The sequence below is a fragment of the Anabrus simplex genome, chromosome 8, assembly GCF_040414725.1.
Source record: "Anabrus simplex isolate iqAnaSimp1 chromosome 8, ASM4041472v1, whole genome shotgun sequence".
Lineage (NCBI taxonomy): Eukaryota > Metazoa > Arthropoda > Insecta > Orthoptera > Tettigoniidae > Anabrus > Anabrus simplex.
The window spans coordinates 129,900,147-129,926,870 of record NC_090272.1 but is presented as its reverse complement, the minus strand read 5'-3'; the positions used below and the strand labels follow the sequence as shown (position 1 = coordinate 129,926,870).

General features: G+C 37.5%; 1 protein-coding gene across 1 annotated transcript in view; it reads right to left on the bottom strand.

Annotated features, from left to right (window-relative positions):
• Positions 1 to 2,723: 2,723 nt before the first annotated feature.
• LOC136878885 (broad-complex core protein isoforms 1/2/3/4/5) overlaps positions 2,724 to 26,724 on the bottom strand; it is a 681,897-nt gene continuing 657,896 nt past the window's right edge. The window contains exon 7 of the mRNA XM_067152460.2: positions 2,724 to 2,815. Coding sequence (XP_067008561.1) covers positions 2,751 to 2,815 — 65 coding nt within the window. The 3' untranslated portion in view covers positions 2,724 to 2,750. The remainder of the gene's footprint in view (positions 2,816 to 26,724) is intronic.

The window sequence follows — 26,724 nt, the reverse complement described above, 5'->3', positions numbered from 1 at the left end:
GTGAATTGCGCCTATGAACAACAACAACAACAAAAAAAAACAACCACATTTAGTTTCCCGAGCCAGAGAAATTAACCATACACAATTAAAATTAAACCTGTGACTTTCTCAACAAAAGGCCCTTACACTGCCCATTCAGCCAACAAGGCAGACTACACGATAAATACAAGACGTGTCTAGAATGTTTTTGTGCAAATGTTGGTTATACTGGCTTTGAGACATTTATTTTAAGAAAAAGTTGTATGGAGATTACTTATGTAATTTTCACAGAGGCTATCCAGAGGCTGCATGGCCATCAAAAAGTATGGTGATGCATTTGTTTAGGAAATGCCAAGAAACAGGATCTATTTCCTATAAGAAAAAGAAAGTGAGAACTGAAACGAGCTCTAGCAGATGAGATGCTTCCAGATATTCAAGGCAGTACAGAAATGAGTTAAGAGTGAGAAAAACAAAAACAAAAAACAGAGCAACTTGTGCAGGACGCGGCATTTCTCACCATTCTACAATGACAGGTCTTAAAACTCTCATGTCTGGTCCACATAAAGTGTTAACCACTCATAAATTTACCCCTGCTGATCTGGCTGTGCACTCTAATTTTTGCAGCTCGGTTATATAAAATCTATTTGTAATGGAAATGTGGATGCCACACTTCTTTTAATGAACGTTGCACCTTGATTTCATCTCAGCAAATAGCTTCCTTTGTGGATCAGTGGTAGAGTGTTGGCCTTGGGAACCCAACATTGCAGGTTCAAAGTCAGCAGAGGTAGTCAGATTTAGGGGTGGAGAAAAGCCCATTCAACATACTATGTCCTATGATTTCAGCATGTAAAAGATCTTTGGTGTTTCATTCATTGTTTACCCCAAAAAATTAATACAAACTCAGCCATAGTCACCAAGAGAGATTCAGTTTACTCTGCCCATCTGGTAGTGTAAAACAGAATGTCAAAACTGATGCACAGTGAGCCTAGAGGAGTCAAATCAAAATGCCTGCACATAGTAGCTGAGGCCATACGATTATCATCATCACCATCATCATCATCTTAGCAGATATGCGAGCATTCAGAATATATGGTATTGAGACAGCTAAAGTCCACACAAACTTCACGAACACGAAGTCCCATTGCACAAGCAAAAGGCTGGGGTACAGTGCATGATTGGCATGAGATACATAATTGGTTCAACATTAATTTTTATGAAACAGTAAATTTGGAGCAGTATGAGAATGACATTTTGTGACCATTTTCGGAAATACTAATGGAAGAAGAAAAAACCCATGTACGTCCACGAGAAAAACACAACAGCTCGCATATCGGTTTGTTCTGTAGGAGTTGTTAGTGAGATATTTTATGAACAAGTAATCAGCCACAGATTTTGGCCCACCCATTTGCCAGACTTAACTACATGTGATTATTATCTCTGGACTATCATCAAACTGAAAGTGACACTTTAGGCTACTAAACAAGACATCACAAATTTAATAGACAGTACAAGACAAGATGAAATGCAGCAAGTTTTCTAGAACTTTCTATGCTGCTGTGAATCATACAATCTCAACAGCTGCTGTGAAATACAGGTAAGCCATAATCTTCACAACCATAAATTGTCAGTTAAATATATTACTCCACAACATCATATAGGGATCTCCTTGGTGAAGACATGTACGCTGTCGGTTACACGGTACCTGATCCAGTCCACCAATTTCCTGGTGAGTTAGGTTTGTTTCTCCCTTTACTAATCATAAGAAATTCAATCAAGTGTTCAGAATAAACATTGTTAGACAATTTGCATTGTTTCACTGGAACAAATATATGTCCTATTACAGAATCCTGCTCGCATAAATAGTTCACCAACCACCAGTTTTCTTGCCGTAGTAGGGTTTCATTCAGTCCTGTTTAGTTTCATGTTAACCAATAACTTCTGCATGGAATGTTCACATACATATTGTTTTCAGTGAAACTATGACTTGTCTGGAAAAAGAGAGACTGAGTACCAATCAATCTCTAGACTTAAAAAGCCAATTATTGTAATAATTCCTTTGCAACCATGAACATCTTTCATTCAAAACTTGTTCTCATAAAACTGATAGGGTTTGAGATATAATAAATGTGTGTTTTGTCCAGAAATGAGAAACTCATGGCTGACAAACTCAATGAAAAAACCTGATTTCAGCAATGCTCACTGGAAACTAATATTAAATTGATCTAAATTACTCTCTATTAAAACCAATCTTTCTCTATATTTCTTAAAATGTCTTACACACAGTTCAAAGCACCATATTTATTTACTAGCATATATTCTGGACTGTGGGACACTTCTAACCTTCACTAAAAATTATCATCAAATAATCTTCACTTTACATGTAGTGGTCTAGTGGTCTGCCTAGTTTTAACCAAAGGTCATGTGATTATCTATCTCATTTCAATGAATGGTTACAGAAAATGTAAATCTTGTTATCTAAGGCTATCTACTTCAAATGATTTGTACGTACAAGTTGTGTACAATTAATATTCAAACTTAATTCACAAAATATTTAGGTTAGATCCTTAAAAATGTCTATAAACTTAATAGCCTGAGTCACCAGGCATAAAGAAAGAACTTGTAAACTATCAGAATGAATGGAACCAAAAGAATCCCCACCTTCTGGTCACATGGAGAAATAGAAATCCTGGAAGTCCTTGAACAGATTACAAACTGAAGTTGCAAGATCCAGGAAGAACTTACAAAAGTGACACTTCCTTACCAACATTGTTTTATGTGATTGTGGTGAATTGCAGACAACCTGACATCTCTTCTGCTGCACCTTGTGTCCATCCACCTGCACAATCAAGGAGAAAGAAAGAAAGAAAGAAAGAAAGAAAGACAGAAAGAAAGAAAGAAAGAACTTGACTAAGTGGTATGTGGTATAGATGTTTATCCTTATGGTCCGTTATTGGACATTATAAATTTTCCAGTTAACTCATTCCTGGTTGCCAGTGTTTTGCCCCCATGTGCTAGTTTGGGCTCATCAGTTGGTACCTAGCACACCCACCAAGACGCTGGCTAATGCATACCGTGGAAAATTTATAATGTCCAATAACGGACGATTTATATTGGTATTAAGTAGTATGTTCTGAGCTGTCAGCAGACAAACAGCAGAGAGATGGCGTGGAATAACATTAATAGACGAATAAGTTTGAGTGGCCTATTTAAAAGCAGGAAAGATCACAATATGAAGATAAAGTTGGAATTCAAGAGGACAAATTGGGGCAAATATTCATTTATAGGAAGGGGAGTTAAGGATTGGAATAACTTACCAAGGGAGATGCTCAATAAATTCCCAATTTCTTTGAAATAATTTAAGAAAAGTGTTGTGATTATTGGGATTTGATTATTTGGACTCGGAAGACGGTGATAAATTATGTATGTAAAGGATTTATTCAATTGTTTGTTTTGGTTTTCCTCAGTATGTGAATTTTGGAATTGTTTAATTTGTTTGAAGTCGATATGATTTTAAAATTATTTGATTGTCATTGTAATTCTGGTGCATCCTGTACCACACGCGCCACATCGGTGTGGGAGATTTCCGGTTTTGTAAAGTTGCATCAATTTCGTAATTTCTAGAGGCTTCCTAAATGTTCTTTGTCAGCACTATTTTTTTCTGCGCTCCTATTGGAGAAAATAAAAGGAAATGTGATTGGTAGGTGAAGGAAATCATCGTACGCTCATTGGCCGTGGTAATATTTCATAATTTCCGGGGAGAAGCGTTGTCGCTGGAGCCTTGCTCTGCGAGGGCGTCTTTTCTGTTTGACCACTGAAGGGAACGGTCACCTTCCAAGGTACGGGTCTTCTGGGCCCCGCCATCCGGTAAGCACTGATTATTTTTTTTTTTTAACTTTTCTGGTATTCAGTTTCAGATGTAGTGTTTCATTTAATTTATCTTGCCGGAGCGTACCCGTGTTTCCTTCTGCTTCCAAATGTTATAATTATTGACTTAGCCGTTTCGGTAAGTCGCCTCACTTTGTCAAGAGATAGTTCCCGTTTGTTGTTTTGTAAATTAATTGTTATACGCCTTTCGAAGTAATCCTTATCAGTAATATTTTTCTCGGGACTATCTCATTCATTCCGCTTCATCATGGAATATTCATCTTTAGGTCGGGTACCCTTTCTCAGAAGTGTTTTTGAGGGGGCTACCCACTGAAGATGCTCTGCTCCATGATTATACGTAAATTATTTTTCCTCCTTAGATGTATCTCTTCACTTTAGTATAACGTTACCTTCCTTTATTTATTTCGAACTGTTTTGGGTTTTTAAAGGTAACGCCACGACAGTGGAACGTCATGTGTGATGTTCCGGTGTAAAATAAATTTAATTACTAAAAGCTACCCTCATGTAAATTGTAATGGTTGTTGAAATTATGCCGTCATTATTTTAATTGTATCTTGGTTATTGCTTTATATATGGAATCAAATCTAACTTGTTAAGTAAAGTTTAGGATTACATTGACTTCGCTTCTTCAGTGTTACCATTACCTTCCACCGCCTGGATATGGTTCCCAGCCGCTTCCCGGTTATCCTTTCTTAATAGTCATGTTGGTTAAACTGTTTGTTTATTTCCTGTGATTTATGTGCTTGCAAATTTAATTTCGTACATGTTTACATGCCTAGTGTACAGTACTTTTGGTGAAAGCATTACGGTAGCAAACATTTTCTCTTCTTTAAACCTATTAATTGTAACCTTACCCTTTGGAGAGGTTGCAGTATGGCTAATGGTAACACTGAAGAAGCGAAGTCAATGTAATCCTAAACTTTACTTAACAAGTTAGATTTGATTCCATATATAAAGCAATAACCAAGATACAATTAAAATAATGACGGCATAATTTCAACAACCATTACAATTTACATGAGGGTAGCTTTTAGTAATTAAATTTATTTTACACCGGAACATCACACATGACGTTCCACTGTCGTGGCGTTACCTTTAAAAACCCAAAACAGTTCGAAATAAATAAAGGAAGGTAACGTTATACTAAAGTGAAGAGATACATCTAAGGAGGAAAAATAATTTACGTATAATCATGGAGCAGAGCATCTTCAGTGGGTAGCCCCCTCAAAAACACTTCTGAGAAAGGGTACCCGACCTAAAGATGAATATTCCATGATGAAGCGGAATGAATGAGATAGTCCCGAGAAAAATATTACTGATAAGGATTACTTCGAAAGGCGTATAACAATTAATTTACAAAACAACAAACGGGAACTATCTCTTGACAAAGTGAGGCGACTTACCGAAACGGCTAAGTCAATAATTATAACATTTGGAAGCAGAAGGAAACACGGGTACGCTCCGGCAAGATAAATTAAATGAAACACTACATCTGAAACTGAATACCAGAAAAGTTAAAAAAAAAAATAATCAGTGCTTACCGGATGGCGGGGCCCAGAAGACCCGTACCTTGGAAGGTGACCGTTCCCTTCAGTGGTCAAACAGAAAAGACGCCCTCGCAGAGCAAGGCTCCAGCGACAACGCTTCTCCCCGGAAATTATGAAATATTACCACGGCCAATGAGCGTACGATGATTTCCTTCACCTACCAATCACATTTCCTTTTATTTTCTCCAATAGGAGCGCAGAAAAAAATAGTGCTGACAAAGAACATTTAGGAAGCCTCTAGAAATTACGAAATTGATGCAGCTTTACAAAACCGGAAATCTCCCACACCGATGTGGCGCGTGTGGTACAGGATGCACCAGAATTACAATGACAATCAAATAATTTTAAAATCATATCGACTTCAAACAAATTAAACAATTCCAAAATTCACATACTGAGGAAAACCAAAACAAACAATTGAATAAATCCTTTACATACATAATTTATCACCGTCTTCCGAGTCCAAATAATCAAATCCCAATAATCACAACAAAAAGGTTAGGAAAACAACAGATAGGGCATCTGCTACTTGGGCGACTGCCCTAAATGCAGATCAGTACTGATTGATTGATTGACCTCATGTTAGCTGCAACTAACATCAGTTGGCATGCAGTCTAAATTCAGCAATGCTCTGTAGTTTGTTTTACATTATTAATTTTGACTTCATGTTATTTTAGTATAATATATAAAAAATTTTAGCAGGTGACACACAGAAGGGCTAAAACGAAGAATGCACTAAACGATTATCATTTAGGAGTTGTCTTTCTTTACAATATTTTAAATATTTTTGGTTATCATCGTCTAAATTGTAAAAATTCAAAATACTTGTGGTTATTCACAATCTGTAAACTGATGTGTTATGAATATATATAAATAGAAAATTTTGAAAATCTTATTTTGGAGGGATTTGAACCCTGTCCCCAAATATGCCCCTGATAGTGAGAAGGGGAGACAAGGGCATGATTAGTAAAGCAGCACTTAGCTGCTGGCTTTCCATCCAGACTACTGACGTTCAAATCCTGGTGGATCCCAGAATTTTTATGTAAAAAAATCGTGTGGTATCAGGGAAGGCTTTAAACTGCTGGCCAAGATCCAAAATGAACCAGAGTGGCCCCAACGGCCCAAGAAATATTGTACATGAGATAATCTAAAGAAAGCTATACCTATACATAGTGAAAGGAGGCTCTTTGTCTGTCTGTTAAGTCTTCAGGCCAAAGGCTGCTTGGATCCTCAGCCAACACCACCAGAAGTTATGTGGTTAAAGAGAAATGGCAAAAACCAAGTGTGGCACTATATTAAGGCATGCAAGACATGATAAGGAGTGAGGTATTTTGCCATTACTTTCCTCACTGGAATAGAAAGTGTTATTACAGCACTTATAAGTACCACCCATACCTCAACAGCTTTCACAGTATCACAACCATAAAGGAGACAGACTGGTGGTGGCTACTTTTGCTTCTCCTCTGCCCCCCTCTCTCTCTCTCACTCATTTCATTACACCAGATTTATGTAAAATTGATATTTAAGTCAACTGGGATTCTTTATTTTATGCAACTGATTACCTAAACAAAAGAAAATGGCAGAAACAAGCTATGTTTTGAAATTATGATAATTAAGCATGAAAATGCTTGATATTAGACTTCTGTTATTCTGTTCTTTTGATATGGATAACAAGTTAATCTCATTGCTGAATGAAAGCATAGGTCTCTGTTCTTCGGTAAGACAACATTTTAATAAAACTTCATTAGAGGTACAAAATTACAAGATATCAGAAAATGGTGACATAATATATTTTGATGTAGAAAAAAAAAACACATAGTTGTACTTTACGATTGGAATGAAAATCAGAAATTCTACACATTATGAGGTAGGATCGTTGAGAGATGGAATAATGATGAACTACAAACATTTCACAATTTTTGACAGACTAACAGAATTATACAGTATTCTTTCCAAAATTATCAACAGCTCATAGTTTGATTCTGTACAAAATGAATAACACTTCATTCACTGATGATAATCATAATATCCTCTCATAACAGGCAAAGTATCTTAAGTGGCATTTCTTAAACTTTACTGGAGACAAAAAGAAAAGTGACAACATGATCCCAAAATTTCCTCACACAATAATACCATTGAATTATACTCCATGTTGTAATTGTGAGAACTACTATTACAATTCTTTTCAAAAAATATTTATTTCTTTAAAAAAGGCACTTTAGATGTTTTAAATCACCTTTTTCTGAAGCATTGTTGATGGTGCATGAATCAGCTGTTGACTTTGCAAAAATATTGTGCCACTAAATATGATTAAAAACACACTCTAATAGTAACACCCAATTCAAAACAAAGACATAACAATGCACCAACGAGCACAGGGTAACATAGAGTCATCCATGTGGTGCCCGAGTTGTAGCCTGTGGACATGTGTGGTTGCTATATTGGTTGTACCAAAACATTGGAGACTAGTTACTGTAAATAAATACAATATCTATATTGTATTTATTTTAACTTATTATGCATCATGCGGCTGTGCACTCTGTAGTGTTTTCCACTAGCAAAATCAAAGGTTAATATCTCTTTAATTTAGCCATTCATGTGAAGATTACGTCGAACAGAGGTACTTATTTAGGGTGTAATATTTTAAAAATTTATTTTACAGGAGAACAGGGTCCTTTACTCCTAAAACTTTTGAAGTTGCTTCATTAGACTACTGTATGGCAGTAAAGGAAATGCCAGATGTGAAATGTTCTCTCTTTAATAAAAGTGGAGAAACTTGTGTTTACATCCAAATAGACCAATTGAGGACTAAGGGAGTTACTTACAGAAATAAATTAAAATTATTGCACCAGAAATAGAGGTGACCAAACATAGTGGCTGAGCTCATCCCTGTTATAGATAGTCTTAAGGCTCAGGCAGATAATACAGTAAGTAGCATACTGAATGATATTAAGGGGTTTGTCAGATAGGCCTACATCATTTTGACTGTATAAATGACATCTCTGGGTAACAAACTGCAAAAAACTATATGACAAGAATATTTGCCCTTACCCTTCATTTTCTTTCTCCAAAAGCATGCCGGTATATATTTGTAAGAACCTCTTTTGACAATTTAACTTCACTGTATTACAAATTAACCCAAATTAACCCATAAGATTATTGAATTTATATGTTTGCTAAAATTTATGAGTGGCTAGCCTGGTGCAGCCCCTATAAGGCAGCCCCTCTGGTTATGGTGGCTGGCTTGTGTAAAAAGCTGTGTGTTAGTATGGTGGAAGATAGTATTGTCTGTGGTACATGAGTTGCATGAATGTTGGTACAGCATAAACACTTAGACCCCGAACCAAGAAAACCATTTACGATTAAAATTCTTCCACCTGGCCAGGAATTACACCCAGAGCCTCGAGGACCGAAGTCCAAGATGCTGACCATTCAGCAAGGGAGGTGGACAACTTATTAATTCAAATATACTGTTATCTAAATATTTATTTTATGATTTACATGAACATTTATTTATCCTGCATACTGTTCCAATGAGCTATTAGCTCGATGGAGGGACTGCCCTTTACAATTTTGACTTAGCAATTCATGGTAAAAATGTCTATTATTCTTAATATAATATATGTTGATCACAACAATGTTGGCAGTACAATGGAGATAATTAGAAATTATATTTAACTGTGGCATAGTAATTAATACATTTCTATATATTTTTGTAAAAAATAACTAAAAACAAACTTCTTAAATAGTGAAAATTTATTAACACTCCTTGACTCAATTGGCAATTTGTTATTAGATGCTGCAGCAGAATATGTTGTACTTTTTAATCCATACCTTGAAGGAGATACATGGACAGTGTATATCTGATCTATTGACCTAGTTTGGTAGTTATGAATGGCTTTCTTGTACCTAATTTCTGTGTTTAAGGATATTATACCATTTTTAAATTTGTACGTGAGTAGTGCTTCAGAGTATGTATTAGGCATTCTGACAGGTAAGATCTTCGTGTGCCTGTATATCTCAGTGGAATGTTTCAAAAAGTTATATTTATAAATTAATCTTATGACCCTATTTTGAATTATTTCAAGTTCAATTATTCTTCTCTATTGCACAAACTCTATATTACATTCATGTAAAGTAGATGTGAGTGAATAAGAGAAATAAGTGCTTCTAAGCTGCTGTGTAGTTAATCCTATATTCTGTAATCTTTTCAACACTCTTATAACAGCAGTTATAACAACCTTCTATATGAGATGTATGTTCTTACCAGCATAAAGTTGTGTTCAATATAAGACCTAAGTATGTAAATGAATGGACTCTTTCCACAATTTGAGTGTTAATTTTTACTCTATTTAACTCTGACAATTATACCATACGATTATTAGATGAATGCCATCTAGTACTCATAAGGAGGGGAGAGTTATCCCCTCCACCACCTCTATTCCTTGTTCATTCCGTCTAGTAACTTTAACGTAACTTTAAATAATAGGCTTTGAGTTGCAAGTCTTCGAGACGTGTGGTGTAACTAAAGCAATATTTATAGACATGTTACTGTCAGGGTTAAAGAAGCTATTGCATAAGACGACTTGTGCAAAGATATATATTTAGTTTTAGAAGTATTTGAAACAAGACTGTTTTCTGTGACCCATGGTAGGAGAGTATCTACATCTCTTTGTACTTTATCCATTATTTGTTCTTCAGTGTCATTTTCATAGAAAAAAAAAAGATCTGCAAATAACAGCAACATACCATATACATACTTAAATCATTTATGCATATCAGGAAGAGTATTGGTCCTAGCACTGAACCCTGAGGGACACCAAATGCAACTGTTGATTCTAGACCGATTGTATCATTCAAACATTTTTGCTATTAAGTAACTTTGGAACCACTTATGTGCTGTTCCTCGTATTCCTGTTGCTGTTAACTTATTCAACAAGAGCGGATGATTAACTGTATCAAACGCTTTCACTGGGTTGATGTAAAGGCCTACCGCAATGTTATTGTTATCGAGGGAATTTTGTATCAGAATCACTATGTGAAATCTAGCTAAATGAGTGCTGCAATGTGGAAGAAAGCCTTACTGGTTTTTAATGAAAAAGTAACATGATTTTCGGTAATCTATTAATCTGACTTTTAGTATTGACTTGACTAATTTTGCAAAGTAAAACAAGATACACACTGGTCTGTAATTCCCTGGGTCTGATCTATTCCCACTTTTAAAAATTGGTATAGTCCTAGCAATTTTACACTTGTCTGGTACTCCCCCATTTTTTAACAACATGCTAATCAAAGGGACAAATAATGATAATAAATGATCACCAACTTTTTCAAAAAAAACGTTATTGATTTCATCATCTGTAACATTATCTTTGTACTTTAAGGATTTTATAATACCCACAATTTCAGTTTCTATAGTCAGTTTAAGGAACATTGATTGATAAGGTGAATTCTCAAGAAATGACATTTCTTTTGAGGACGGGAGCTTTTCCACTGCATCCTGCATCACTTTCCTATAATACAGATTGAAAGTATCACATATATCCTTTTCAGAAGTATAAGTCATATTTCCAACTTTTAATTAAGAGATCTAAAGGCTAGGAAAATAACAGATAAGGAATCTGCCTCCTGGGTGACTGCCGTAAATGCAGATCAGTAGTGATTGATTGGAATGAAGTCATTCTAAGTTTTTTGTCTTAATACTAGTTTCGATCAGTGTAATGATCATCTTCAGCCAACAAATGAATTAACAAGATAAAAACAACCACGAAATGAGTATATGGATATCTAAAAACACAAAGGTGAACTGTCCATTTAAACAAGTCAAAAGGGACTGTGAAAGTCCTATAAGAAAATTTATTTATTTATTTATTTACTTATTTATTTATTTATTTATTTATTTATTTATTTATTTATTTATTTATTTATTTATTTATTTAGTGTATGGCTTTACAGATACAATACATACGCACATGATTTTGGAAAGCAAACTATATCTTTATGTCCAGGTCGTTTATGTAACTAATTGTCTCTGAAAATGCATGAGCAAAATCACTGATGTCGCCACTGTACTTTCTTTTTGGTTACTTGGTGATAATATGTTGGATGGTATGCTTAGAGGCACCACAGTCGCTGTTAGGTCTGGAAATTCTTTTCCATTTGTAGCAGAAATCTGCGCAGTTACCAGGGACCGATCATATCCTTTTAATACAAGGCAAGGTTTTATGAGGAGGCTGAAACCCAGGTGGCAGAGTTGACTCAGGTCTTCCCTGCCATTCTTTAGTTATACTGAAGTTGGTATTCTTCAATTCTACTGCAGTTCTTATAGGTGGATTTCGAGACCTTAGATGATTCAGATGGACATCAACGATGTCATCATGTATTGGTAATTGGGGATTATTCATTACTTTCTTGAGCTCCCTGAGGAGAGCGCTTTTACGTTGAAGATCTGGTGGAAAGATATGGCTAAGGCTAGATAGACAATATGTGGGTGTAGACCTTACTGTGCCGGTGATGAGACACATCGTGGTGTTGAGCTGTGTATCTATGAGGTTGGTGTGAGGGCTAACCAACCAACAGGAGCAAAGTACTCGGCAGTCGAAAACATAAGTCCCAAAGCTGTGCAATGAAGTAAAGTTGCCATTGAACCCCAAGTTGTACTACATAATTTTTGGATTACATTGTTGCAAGTTCTTACTTTGGATTGGATGTTACGAAGGTGTTGTCTAAAGAAGAGTGTTTTATCTAAGGTGACTCCTAGATATTTAGGGAATCTGTTATGTTTCAATAATTGATTTCCAATGTACACCTGCAATTATGTATTAGCCATCTTGCTGTTTAGATGGAAACAACATAATTCTGTTTTGTTGGCATTAGGTGTAAGTCTCCACACCTTACTGTACTGTATCAACTCCATAGGTCGTCCTTTAGGGTCATCTCTGATTTCTCGATAGTTGTACCTCTGGTAGCAATCGCTCAATCATTATTATTATTATTATTATTATTATTATTATTTATTATTTTCTCAGATCTACAATAAGAATACCTATTTGATCCGTTAAAGAGAAAATAACAATGTCCAACCTAAGCCAAAATTTACACTCTATGAACTGTAAAAAAAAAAATAAAAAATACATATCACACTCTATGTGCTGTACAGAAAAAGAAAAGAAAATAATGTACGGAATGAACAAATATGAATAGAACAATATTTCTATTGTTTTCCCAGGATATGCAATTTAAGCTGTATTATGTATGTCACAGACCTTCGTGCCCCTGCTGAGTAAACACGCGAACCTTTGCACATTCCATTCCTCCTACATTTCCTCTACTTGACTCCCTCTGAGTTGCTGATTCCTTACTTCCGTTGCACACACATTCTGCTACAACGTACTCTGCACATGTTGCAAATTTATCACTGCACTACTTATCTGTTCCTGCTCGTCTTATACAACCATTCTTAATCTAATTTAAATGATCATATACAACCAACTTTGCTTACCAATCTACCATTAATTAATGCATCACTTATCAATACCATTTAAACTGTGCTGTCTCTCTTATCATCCATCCATCATCACCTTTCATATTTGACACTTCAATTAGAGTCCTCCATCTAAACTTCACTACCTTTCTTATCATCCATCTATCGAACTCCACAAACCATACACATACAGACACCATCACTTGAATAATTACCATCTAAACTTCGTTCCATCCATCATCTAAACTTCACTACCTCTCTTATCATTCATCTATCGAACTCTACAATTCATCCATCTTATACCTAAAAACACTTGAATAAATACCATACCATTACAATACACTTAAAAACACCTTATCACCTAGTAACCTCTCTTATCCTTCGTTCATATATACAAACACCATCACTTGGATAAATACCATCTAAACTTCACTACCTCTCTTATCATCTATACCATTTAAACTTCGCTACCTCTCTTATCATCATCCCTCTTGATACTTCCAATCCAGACGTCATATCATCACTTGAATAAATACCGTACAATTAATCCATCCATCTTTTACCTAAAAACACCATCACTTTAATAACAATTATACTACACATCATCCATCTATCGAACTCCACAATCATCCATCATTTTCCAGGCCACAATTACTTCAACAATTAGATACACATACTGACACCATCACTTGAATAATACCATCTAAACTTCTTTACCTCTCCTCATTTCCATCCCTCATCTAAACTTCGCTACCTCTCTTATCATCCATCTATCAAACTCCACAATTCATCCATTTTGTACCTAAAGACACTTGAATAAATACCATACAATTGCAATACACTTAAACCCCTTATCACCTCGTTACCTCTCTTATCTTTCATCCATATATACAGGCACCATCATTTGAATAAATACCATCTAAACTATGCTACCTTTCTTATCATCAATACCATTTAAGCTTCGCTACCTCTCTTATCATCCATCCCTCATCATCACCTTCCATTCTTAACACTTCAAATCCAGTCGTCATATCATCACTTGAATGAATACCATACAATTAATCCATCCATCTTTTACCTAAAGACACCATCACTTCAATTACAATTATACTACACATACAGGCACCATTACTTGGATAAGAACACACATACAGACACCACCATAAACTACACTTCCTCTCTTGTCCTCCATCCATAGGCAAACTATGTTACTTACTACTGTTACTTGACTTTTTACTTCTCGTAATTATTCCTTCCATTTTTCCTTTTTTGTCCCATAGGTCCTTCAAACTCAAGCTTCTCCCTTTGATCACGGCACTTCTTACTTCTGCTTCCTCCCTCAAACCATTATTCTCGCTCCGATTCTGTCCACTTGTCTTCCCCTGTGATTCTTTTTCTTCCCTCGCGCAGACCTCCGACACTAGTTCATCCATTAATTTCCTGGCTACTTCCATCCTCCTTGCATTTCCTTTTTCTTCAGCTCTTTTCATGATCTCTTCCCAGGAACCCCATCTACTCAGTGTTCCTTCCTTTACAGTATGTACATCAGCCCTGGTAGTTTCTTCTTGCCTCGAACTGTCAGCCCTGCTTTTTTCTTCTTGCCTCACATCATTCCTGGTAGTTTCTTCATGTCTCAATCTCTCAGCCCTGCTTATTTCTTCTTGACTCAAACTCTTTTGCCTCGAACTCTCAGCCCTGCTAGTTTCTTCTTGCCTCAAACTCTCATCCATTAATTTCAGTTTCGATATTGTCCACTTTCGGGTCCAATTCCTGTCGCTCACCACAAGTATCTGACCACTAATATACGCTTTCAATCCCTGAATTTTTGCTTTCACAAAATGTTTCTTAAGAATTTTAAAATTTCTACTCTCTTCTCTTCCGAAATCTCTCTTAATTCTAATGTTCTCACACTGTAGATTACCAGCGTTCCTTATCACTATATCTGCCATCAATGAAGATAGCAGCGACACTTTTATGGGCCTGTGCCCTCCCACCTTACCAACTCTCTCCACATTGTCTATATCTACCTCACTGAAATTTATTTTCATTTTTTTTGTATAACATCTACCACTTTGTAAATAATGTCCACTTTAGATTCTGCCTTTTCTTCCTCCACCCCATAAATAAATATGGATTTCTTCTTGCGCTCCTATCTGCAGACTTCAATTTCTTTCTTCAGGTTTACCATCTCTTCTTCCATATTTTTTATTTTTTCTCTTAGTGACACCAGTTCTTTCTCGCTGCCTTCTATCATCGCCTTCGTATTTTTCATATAATCCTGGATCCACTGTCTCGTCTTTTCTTGCTCCTGGACTTGTTCTTGAAGCATCTTCTTTAATTGTTCAAACGGACATACCTCCTGTATTACTTCTCTTACTACTTTCCTCATAGCCTCTACGTCTACCCAATTCATCGTATCTATCTCCTTGCCGATCGCTTGACCTTACCGCTTCCTCACTCCTAATCCACTCCACTCAGCAGGCGCACGCCACACGACACGTCCGTCCTCCTCACTGGCTTAAGCTAGACAATCGCTCAATCATCAGCATAATCAAATTTTCTTGAAAGTGTGGCAGGCATATCTGAGATACATAAGCTAAATAAGATTGGAGCAAGAACAGAACCCTGAGGAAGTCCATTATTTAGTGATCTTTTGGTACTCATAGTATTCTCCATATGTACTTGGAAAAGTCTTTGGCTTGACATGTTATTCAAGAGCCGGTATCACTTCCAGAAACTTGAAGAATAGGCCATCATTCCAGACTGTATAAGAGGCTGCTGTCAGATCAATAAAAGCCACCAATGTCTTAAGCTTTCTCTGATAGCCTGCTTCTATGCAATTTGTAAGATGCATTATTTGGTCTGCAGTGCTTCTGTGTGGTCTGAATACTGCCTGCTCCACTGGGATTTTATTGAATATCTCTGGGCCAATTCTATTGAAAAGGAAGGAGCCTTTCTAGTAATTTATATGTCACACTAAGCAGGGCACGAGGGTGATAGCTCTCTGGTTTATTACTAGCTTTGGCTTTCTTCAAAATGGCTATGATCTTTGTTTATTTTAATAACTTGGGCAATTGCCCACTCTGTAGGATGTTCATGAAGAAGGTGAATAGCCATACTCTATCTCCACAATGAATGAAAAAATTCTGGGTGAATACCATCCATACCTGGTGCTTTGCCCGGCTTGAAATCAGCAATTGCAGTAGTTATCTCATTCATAGTAAAAGGTCTGGAGTACTCTGATATATCTAGACACTATCTTCCAGAATTTTCAGATCTTGATGTGTTTTATGAATACTTTATCCATGCTACTTTTGGAAGTCATGACTATATGAGACGCAATTATGTTTAGGTGAATTTCTGAACTCATTCGTGTAATGGGTTTATCATCCCCCAGCTTTCTGAAAAGGGATCAAAGTTCATGACTGGATTTTGTAAAGTCAAGTGATTCAACTTTCAAAATCCACTTTTGTCTTCTTGCAAAATCTAAGCAATGTAAAAGCTGATCTGCAATTTTGTGATCACCACTATCAATGTATTATTAATATAGATTATCTGTTTCCTCATTCCATCCAGGCATATACTATCTTTGGAAGCCCCTTCTTCTTCTTCTTATTCTTATTCTTCTTCTTCTTCTTCTTCTTCTTCTTCTTCTTCTTCTTCTTCTTCTTCTTCGTCTCCTCCTCCTTCTAGCCTATTTCAATCCACTGCTGGATATAGGCCTCTTCCATATGCTTCCATCGTCTTTGGTCTTGAGCCACTTGGAACCAGCGTGTTCTAGCCAACAGCTTTATGTCATCGAGCCATCTTTTCTGGGGTCTTCCAGTGCCTCTCTTGTGTTCCCATGGTCTCCAGTGAACAATCCTAGAGGTCCACCTGTTGTAGGCTTGTCGAGCTACGTGTCCTACCCATTGCCATATTAGTCTTGCTACTCTCTCTAGGATGTCTGTTACATTCGTTCTTCTTCCGATGCCCTCTGAACAGATCTTATTCCTAAGGCTGATCCCTAGCATCTGTCGCTCCATGGCTCGTTGTGTTTGCTGAAGCTTATGAGCACTTCCTTTGTCAGAGTCATCATTTCCAGACCGTAAGTAGTAACTGGCAGCACGCACGTATTATAAACCTTGGTCTTCAGGTTAATTGGAACATCCTTGTTGGTCAGGGTGAATCTTAGTTTTTGTAATGCTATCCAACTCATACCTATTCTGCAAGGAATTTCTGCACGTTGGTTGTCTTTTCCAAGTTTTGTTTTTTTTTTTTTTTTTTTTTTTTTTTTGCTAGGGGCTTTACGTCGCACCGACACAGATAGGTCTTATGGCGATTTCCAAGTTTTATCTTGTGCCCAAGATAGATGTACTCATCGACAGCTTCTATATATTGGTTTCCCATTTTAAGTGGTTTACTGTCTGGACTTAGTATTTTCGTTTTATTAATGTTCATTTCCAAACCAATCTTAGCAGAAGCAGTTTTTAATTCTTGGATCATGCTTTCTAGCTCATCTAGATTTTCACTTATGAGCACAATGTCATTGGCAAAACGCAGGTGGTTCAAATATAATCCGTTGATTTTTATTCCTTTATTATCCCAATGAAGGGTTTTGAATACATCTTCCAAGGCAAGGGTAAACAGCTTTGGAGAGATTGTGTCACATTGTCGAACTCCTTTGCCAACTGGGATTTTATTGGTGATGAGGTCTTTGTCCACTCTGACTGCCATTGTTGCTTGATCAAAAATTTTTTCTAGGAGCTTTATATACCTTGAGTTTATCATGGCATTTTGAAGTGCCTTCATGATTGCCCAAATCTCCACTGAGTCAAAAGCTTTTTTATAATCAATGAAGGCCAGATGAATCTTGATGTTGTACTCTCTGGTTTTTTTCAAGAAGATGAATAGTCTGGATGTGTTCAACAGTTGAGAAACCTTTACGAAATCCTGCTTGCTTGGCAGGTTGATAAAAATCCAGTTCTCTTGTGAGGCGGTTGGTTACAATTTTAGTCAGGAGCTTGTAAAGGTGTGATAACAAATTCACAGGACGATAGTTCTCTAAATTTTCCTTATCACCTTTCTTGAAGAGAAGTATCACTTCAGCATTTTTCCAATTTTCTGGTATTCATCCAGAGTTAATACACTTGTTGAGGAGTATTCTCACAGCTTCTAGCAGATCTCTTCCACCTAATTTCAGCATTTCATTTGTTATTTTATCCTCCCCAGGGGATTTTTTATTCCTTAGTTGTTTAAGTGCATTTTCGATCTCGGCAGTGGTTACTTCTGGTGTTACTTCATGTGTATAATTCTGGACTAGTTGTTCATCACTGGGTGGTTTATTAATGGTTTATGTATACTGCTTGTAATAGAAATCTCTAATAACTTCAGTAATGTTTTGCCTATCTGTGTCTATTTCTCCATTTTGGTTCTTAATTTTTGTAATTTTTGGTCTTCCTGTAGACAAGTTTTCTTTAAAATCTTCATGTTTTTATTTTCTTCAATTGTCTACATGATCATGTTATTATTAAATTTTCTTAGATCTTTTCTTAGTTCCTTGCAAATGGTCTTGTTAAGATTTTTGTATTCTGCTGTATCCCTGTCCATTGTCCTCCTGTCCTTAATGAGCTGTATGGTATTAAGTGAAAGTCAGCTCCTCTTATTAGTTTTCTTCAATGGGATCCTCTTTGCTGCATTTTGAATACTGACTGTAATTTTCTCATTAAGCTCGTTAATTTCCAAGCCCCTTAGGGGTGTGTTTCTTTGCTGTAGATATCAAGGCTCCTAAGAATCTCTCATATCCTGTACTTGTTGGTGGCATCCTTTGCAAACATTTGTCAAGGCCCTCTGTAAAGGCAGACCAGTTAGCTTTATTGAAGTTTCAGTGTGGTCGTGAGGTAGTTGAAACTAGAGGAATCTGGATGCCCAGCTCATAGAGGACTGGCCAGTGTTGGCTATCAGAGAAGTCAGTGAGCACTTCCTGGGTGATTGGTAAAGATTTATTGTCTTGGTTTCTAGACACAAAGCATAGGTCAGGGCAATACTCTAATCTCCACGCTGCAGATCTAAAAGTACCTCGAACCTTGGCATCAAAAACATGGAAAAGGTCATTACTTTCTACCCAACTCATTAGAGCCTCTTCGTTGTCATTGTTGATTCTATAATTCCATTCCTGATGATGACTGTTGAAGTCTCCTGCATAGATAGTTGGATGTTGATGCATATCTAAAACTTGATTAGGCCACTTGATATTGGCTGGTTTATAGATATTTGAGACTACAGTGTCACCTATCCAAGTAACAACAGTGTGAATCTAAAGGTACACAAATCTAAATCCAATCTCATCAGAGAATCAAAGCCACAACAAAAGTATGTTACTTTCACTTTCATTAATAATAGTCAAGTGTAATAGGCAGGCATCTATCCAGACCATCATACAGGAATTCCAGACTGCATCAGGAGCCACTCCAAGTTCTATGACAGTTCAGCGGGAGGTGAGACAACAGATTCTACGGTCAAGTGGCTGCCCGTAAGCCACACATCACGCAGGTCAATGCCAAATGACACCTCGCTTGTTGTAAGGAGCGCAAACATTGGATGATCGAACAGTGGAAAAACATTGTGTAGAGTGACGAATCATGGTACACAATGTGGTGATCCGATGGCAGGGTGTGGGTATGGCGAATGCCCGGTGAATGTCATCTGCCAGCGTGTGTAGTGCCAACAGTAAAATTCGGAGGCGGTGGTGTTATGGTGTGGTCGTGCTTTTCATGGAGGGGGCTGCACCCATTACTTGTTTTGCGTGGCACTATCACAGCACAGGCCGACATTGATGTTTTAAGCATCTTCTTCTTGCTTCCCACTGTTGAAGAGCACTTCGGGGATGGCGATTGCATCTCTCAACATGATCGAGCACCTGTTCATAATGCACAGCCTGTGGCAGAGTGGTTACACAACAATAACATCCCTGTCATGGACTGGCCTGCACAGAGTCCCGACCTGAATCCTATAGAACACCTTTGGGATGTTTTGGGATGCCGACTTCATGCCAGGCCTCACCGACCGACATCGCTACCTCTCCTCAGTGCAGCGCTCCATGAAGAATGGGCTGCCATTCCCCAAGCAACCTTCCAGCACCTGAATGAACGTATGCCTGTGAAAGTGTAAGCTGTCATCAAGGCTAAGGGTGGGCCAACACCATATTGAATTCCAGCATTACCGATGGAGGGCGCCACGAACTTGTATGTCAAGTTCAGCCAGGTGTCCAGATACGTTTGATCACATAGTGTAATGTTCATGTAGCATTTAGAAACATTAGCAACAATTTCCATTTTTCCATCATTCCAATTCCATAAATAGATCTAACAAATTTGGTTGTTCAAGCATATATAGACTAAAATGCTCTGACTGCAAAACCACCTATGTAGATCAGACTGGGAGGAATTTTAATGTACGTTATCTCAAACACTTCAATGCAATAAAACATATAAGGTTTCACCTATGGGTAGCATAACGGTTAGTGTTATTAGCTGCCATCCTTGGGAGCCACAGTACGATTCCCGGTACTGCCAGAAATTTAAGAATGGCAGGAGAGCTGGTATGTGGTTGAATTGATACATGCAGCTCACCTCCATTGGGGGGTGTGCCTGAAAAGAGCTGCACCACCTCGGGATGAGGACACGAGTTTACTTTACTTATGGGTCAACATGTCAAAGATTTTAATCATCATTTCACCAATATTCAACAGGATTTAGACATAATTAGCTTCAATCAGAAAGGCCTCCTCCTTACCATTACTGAGGAGTGGATCATATCTCTCGACCAGTTTACTGATCCTACCTTTAATGTTAACGAAATATCTGAAAATAATAATATTCTTCTTGAGTCTACAATTACCATAATCGCCAACTCAACAAGCATCACATTAGTAATTGTTCACATGCATCTTACAAGTTCCCCCACCCCTCTTCCTCTTTGCTTTCCCCCTCCCACTCACTGACTCTACCACTTCCTCCCATTGCTTTGAGCCAAAACATCCACCAAGCTCTTACAACATTACCAGCTGTTAACTGCTGCAGTCCCACTGGAACATTTTTCTTTATCCATCTTTCTCTCACCTTTTCTAATTCCTGTTCATTTTTCTCTTTTTAGATATACTATCACATGCCTCATTCAGCGGGTTGATCACTATGACTTTATGTTTACACACAACTAGTATAAGCCTTTAAGACTCAACTTCTTTTGCTCAGCATTAATTTGGACATCATTACAACCTTGGATAAAGATAGAAGACTACAGCTATACACAGAAGCCTTGTATAATCAACTAGTTTCAATCAGACACACAAATCTTACATGCCTAGGCATCTCCCGGATGCAAGCTCACAGCTGTGTGCACCTAACCGCATGGCCAACTTGCCCAGTAATATATTGCTAATAATATTATGGTCTATATATATAACTTTTAGAATCATTAACCCCATTGATTATACAAATTCTCTTGCTCATTGTATTCTTGTTTCCACATTCCCTTTTGACTTGTTTAAATGGATAGTTCACCTCCATGTTTTTAGATATCTATGTACTCATTTCTTGGTTGTTTTTATCTTGTTAATTTATTTGTTAGCTGAAGAGGATCATTACACTCATCAAATCTACTACTAGGAAGAAAAAACTTTGAATGAGCTAAATTTGAACTATCTGAAATCTAATGTATTGATTACATGGATTTAAACTTTTTTGTACATTAAATCATTATCCTGTTGGAAAACAACCCCTTGAATACTGTGAATGAATGGCAGCATAACCGGTTCAGTCACCAGTCGGACATACACATCTACTGTCAAGGTTCTTGGGATGATGATGAGAGTGCTCCTGCTGTCAAAGGAAATCACTCCCCAAACCATAATTCTTGGTGTAGGTCCAGTGTGTTGACATCGCAGACAGCTTGGTTCCAAGCGCTCACCTGGCCTTCTTCTTACCAACTTACAGCCATCACTGGCACTAAGTCAGAAACGGCTTTCATCTGAGAACACAACAGGTCTCCATTCCGACCTACAATGAGCTTCAGCTTGTGACCACTAAAATCACAGATGACAGTGACTCAGAGTTAGTGTTCTGAACACTACATGATGTCTCGCTCGGAGCTGTCCCTCAAGTAATCAATTTGTTACAGTTCCCTGTGTCACTCTGGTGTCAACTGAAGCTCTAATGGCTGCTGCAGATGTAATACAATCAACCACAGACATGCGATGATCTTCCCTTTCTGTAGTGCCTGGTAAGTGGCTTGAACCCGTTCTTCTTAAGACAGTGACTCCCCCTGTCCACTATTGCCAACACCGATGCACTGTGGATGCATCCCTGCCAAGTCTTTCTGTGATATCGCAGAAAGAACATCCACCTTCTCGTAGCCATATCACATGGTCTCGTTCAAACTCAGTAAGCTACTGATATTGCCTTCATATTCTCCTTAAAGGCATGTTTGACTCACAACTACCTCATGTCAGCACTAGACTGTGACTAACACTCACATAGTGTACAGTGCATATTTAACCCTTACCCCTTGTCTGTCGGGTGAGGCCCGACATGACACTGTATTGCCCACTGCTTGTCTGTCGACTCTTAGCCAACAAAATACACGATGCTATACTGTACTGCCATCTTTTGTTCAGTGTGGAACTTTGTAAAATCCAGATACTATTTGACAGTAAGTCAAAAATGTATTATTTAGATGGCAGTGTAGATGTCAGCTGTGTCCAGTCCACTCACGCACGTGAAGGCTCGAACGATAGTAAACAAACATGGTCGCCATGTGCTCTCTTAAGTCGTATACAGTGTACAGTTCAGCGTTGTATGTCAGGTAATTCTACAAAACCCCAGTAATTTCACACCTCTATTCTTTACTTGCACCCTAAAGTATATATCTAATAGCATTTGACGGCACCTACAAGTGAACTGACGATGGTCGGCTTGTGTACCGTAACCCAATATGTAGCTGGCGCTGACGGCTGGCAAAATTATAAATCAACAGATACCAATTTCAAGAAATCACCATTTACAGCAGTTTCAGGCTACAAACCACCACGAGATGTGAAACCAGAGACTGAACTAGAGTTTTTCAATTGCTTTTTATTGATACACTGTTCAGTGAAATTACTAACGAAAACAATCAGTATGTAATAATGATAGTAATAATAATGAAAATGTAAAATAATGTGTCTTAACCCCTTGAAGGTCATGGCGCAATATATTACATGTAGCAGTAAGTGCCGCTGTGGTTACGGTGCAATATATTGTGTGTCAAAATTTGAAGTGATATATCTTCGTAACTGTATGTCTTTGGACAATGATTGAAAAACGGATAGCTCCCGACATCTGTTGGCTATTTTCTGAAGTTGTTAGGTTATTGTTATCACCACAGAGAGCACTGGAAATGAAATGTTTTTAAGCGGATGTCTTCAGCTTTAGCGAGTCAATTGCAAACAATTGGAAATAGCTGCGCCAAGTCGAGCTGACTTGCTTACAAGCGACAATACAGTTCTTGAAATTCTTATGAATGATGAAAGTGATTGTTCAGTATTTGAAGACAGTGATAAAGACAATGTATGAGGTATATCTGGAAATAATTCAATTGGTGAAGATTTAAATGAAAGTGAGAATGAGGTCTTACAACCGATTCTTATGAATGATGAAAGTGATTGTTCATTATTTGAAGACAGTGATGAAGATGATGTAAGAGGTATATCTGGAAATAATTCCAGTGGTGAAGACTTAAATGAAAGTGAGGATTAGGTCTCACAGCCACCACGTCCGGAGCAAACAAAGGTAAATAAAGGTAAATAAATCCTTATGAATGATGAAAGTGATTTTTCAGTATTTGAAGACAGTGATGAAAATGATGTAAGATGTATATCTGTAAATAATTCAAGCGCTGAAGACTTAAATGAAAGATAGGACGAGGTCTTACAGCCGTCATGTCCGAAGCGAACGAAGGTAAATAAAGCAGCTTAATCCCCCAAATGAACCAGGAAGAAGACCACCTTCAAGAGTGTGCCATGTGTGTGCTCACACATCAAGAAGAGAGAAAAGGAACAAAAGGGCTATCTACCATTGTAAGGAGTGCAACAAAACTCTTTGCCCTGTACCTTGTTTTGAGGATTATCATACCAAAAAACATTACTAAAAATGATGTTTCACAATTTTTGTGCTTAAACTAGTTGTTTGATGTCTTGTTAACATACTGTGGTAAATTCATTCATTTCATTAAAATATAATGCCTCTTGAGGGTTGTTTTACAAACATGTGCAAAAACCTAAATTTTGGGGTGTGCAGTGGGCTAAGAAACCTGACTCTCAAAGGGTTAAATTGCACATATTGCTTTTATTTGCTCCAGTATAGCTTGCTGTAAACGTTTATAGCCTAAATACATCATTTAAGAGCAAGTGCTATCTCCAAAATTGTGAAAGATGAATACAGGTCATATAAGATAGAAATTCACATTTAAAATATTAGTAGAGTTAACACAGAGAAATTTAATTTGAGGGGTAATGATTTGCTTTGCAAAGTCATACTGGTACAATTAACACCACTCTTTGTCGACTAGTGTGCAAATCTGAATAGGCACCATCTTTCAGATGTACAAACATGCCTCCCAAATTTTGTTTATCTAGCACACTCCTTCTTGGTGTTGGGATTGCATTTTCTGCCAGAGTATAACAAAATAATATACCAGTAGAAAATAATACAGTATTAAACAAAGAATGATATTTTTCATTCTATAAGAACATTCTCATATTCTATTGAATCATTTTTTAACCCGGCGTATATATGCACAATATTGTTTGCATTGCATAAAGTTGTCACCGATTGTGAATTGGTGTGTTATGAACAAGTGAGATAAATTATTAATGCAGAAGTCCTCCACTGTCATCCTTGTAACTCTGAGAAAAGTTTTTGTACTTATCTTAAGCTGCTGCCAGCCCTATGGTGTAGGGGTAGCATACCTGCCTCTTAGCCAGAGTCCCCAGGTTCGATTTCCAGCCAGGTAAGGGATTTTTACCTGTATCTGAGGGCTGATTCAAGGTCCACTCAGCGCATGTGATTACAATTGAGGAGCTATCTGATGGCGAGGTAGTGGCCCTGGTTCTGAATGCCGAGAATAACGGCTAAACAGCGGTCACCTGGATGCCAATGGCTCCTTGGGGTCGATAGCAGTAGGAGATTTATTTATTTATCACAGGTGTATGGTAGAACTTCAGGAAATGTGAAAGACAAAGAGACACATTGGTGGAATGATAGGGTAAAGCTTAAAGTGAAGGAAAAGAAAATGGCATGGAAAGCATGGAAAACATCTAAGACTGAAGAAAGTAGAAGAAAATGTGTAGAGGCAAAGAATTTGGCCAAGAAAGTAGTGGAAGAAGAAAAGAGAAAAAGCTGGGCCTTATTCACACAGTAACTGAGAGATGATATGCAGGGCAGCAAGAAATTTCTGTATGGTATCTCAAGAAACAAAAAGAGAGATCAAGTAAACACCAGATTTGTGAAGGATGAAGGTGGCATAATATTAACAAAACCAGAAGAAAAAGTAAATAGATGGAAAGAGTATTTTCAGAAGTTGCTGAACATGAAAATTAATGACAGTCATTCAACAGACCACCAGGAAAGGCAACTAGTTGATGAAGAAATGGACAAAGAAATTACAATGAATGAAATTGAAATGGCAGTCAGAAAGATGAAGAATGGAAAAACTGCTGGAATAGATGAAATTTCAGTGGAGATGATAAAGGCAGCTGGAGCTGTAGGGTTGAAAATCAGATACAGGAAAATCAGTTTGGTTTCAGAAGTGGAAGGTCAACAATAGGGCCCATTTTCATTATGAGACAACTAATGGAAAAGCAATGGGAGTATAGGAATGATACGGTGATGACATTCATTGCCATTGAAAAGGCATATGACAGTGTCCCCAGGACTAAAGTTTGGGACAGTCTGATGCAAAAAGGAATTGGGCAGGGATTAATAAAAATGACCATGGCAATGTACAAGAAATGTTGTAGTTGTGTGCAAACACAAGTTGGCAGGACAAGTTGGTTCAAAAAGTAATGGATGACATCATGAGAACAGCAAAATTAGCATATGGAGGAAGAGAAACAAACATGTTATTATTTGCATATGATATTGTGATTTGGGAAGAAGAGGACATGAATGTTCAAGAACAGTTGGATGTGGTGAATGGGAAGATCGAAGAATGTGGATTGAAAATAAGTGTAGAAAAAAGTAAAACTCTTATTATGACTAGAGGGGAGAAAGAAGGGAAAGGTCAGATTAGACTTGCAGACAAGCCCCAGGAAGTAGTGGAGACGTTCAAATACCTGGGGAGTAAATTAATGGAGAATGCTCAACTGGATGCTGAAATTAGTAAGAGGATTCAAGTTGGAAGCTGTTTCTATCATAGTGTAAGAGTGTAAGAAATATGTTACGGGACAAAGATTTGCCAATGGAAGCAAAGGAAACTATGTACAAGATGTATTACGTACCCATAACAACTTACGGAGCAGAAACTTGGACAATGACAAAGAAGGATGAGAGTCGAATACAGGTAGCCGAAATGTTCTTGAGGAGTATGATACAGAAGAGTAAGGAATGAGAAAATCTGGGAAGAAATTGGAGTGGAAAAAATGATGATAGAATAAAGAAGAGATGGTTTGGGCACATAAAGTGAATGGGTGATGAAAGAATGCCAAAACAAGTGATGGAAATGCAAATGCAAGGAAGGAGAGGCCGCGAACGATCACGACTTAGATGGAAGGACACAATCCAACACAGTATTAGAGAAAGAAACCTGGACTGGAAC